The sequence below is a fragment of the Pediculus humanus genome, genomic scaffold, assembly GCF_000006295.1.
Source record: "Pediculus humanus corporis 1103172107775 genomic scaffold, whole genome shotgun sequence".
Lineage (NCBI taxonomy): Eukaryota > Metazoa > Arthropoda > Insecta > Psocodea > Pediculidae > Pediculus > Pediculus humanus.
The window spans coordinates 890081-890727 of record NW_002987371.1 but is presented as its reverse complement, the minus strand read 5'-3'; the positions used below and the strand labels follow the sequence as shown (position 1 = coordinate 890727).

The 647-nt window shown below is 29.8% G+C and overlaps 1 protein-coding gene across 1 annotated transcript in view; it reads left to right on the top strand.

The window, feature by feature from the left end:
* Nucleotides 1-563, top strand: part of Phum_PHUM361540 (protein arginine N-methyltransferase, putative) — a gene marked incomplete at both ends in the record, with an annotated part of 1622 nt that extends 1059 nt beyond the window's left edge. Inside the window, 3 exons of the mRNA XM_002428016.1 lie at nt 19-170; nt 247-483; nt 558-563. Coding sequence (XP_002428061.1) covers nt 19-170; nt 247-483; nt 558-563 — 395 coding nt within the window. The remainder of the gene's footprint in view (nt 1-18; nt 171-246; nt 484-557) is intronic.
* Nucleotides 564-647: the final 84 nt, after the last annotated feature.

The window sequence follows — 647 nt, the reverse complement described above, 5'->3', positions numbered from 1 at the left end:
TCGCTGATAAAATATCAGTGATAAAACTTCATTCAACTTCTTTAACTGTCGGAGAAAATGGAGAGCTGAAACAAAAAGCAAATATTTTAGTAAGCGAAGTGTTTGACACTGAATTAATAGGAGAAGGAGCTATTCACACATTTAATCATGCTTTTAAAAATTTATTAACTGTAAGTAAATTTTTCAAACCTCAATTTTGAATGTCAAAGTTTGAGTAAGAATATGTAAAAAGAAATTTATTTACAGGAAGACTGTATCGTCATTCCTTCTTCCGGAACGGTTTATGCACAAGTTGTTGAAAGCAACTTAGCACAGAGTTGGAATAAACTGAGGGATTGGAAAACTGGTAATGAAGTTTTACTTAAAATTCCTGATGATATACAAAATTGTGGCGGAACAGGAGCAGTACATGACATCCAATTAAGCGAATTTAAAAAAGAAAATTTCAAACCTTTGTCTGAGGTTATACCGATTTTCAAGTGGGTAATTTTAAGAAATTTTCTAACAGAAAAAAAAAAAGTAAAAATTTATTAATTAATTAAAATTTGTATTTACAGATTTGATTGGGCTAAGAATAAAAAATACCTACAGACGCAAACGAAAACCATCATAAAGCATTTCTCTGAAGCTCAAATTATATTCATGTG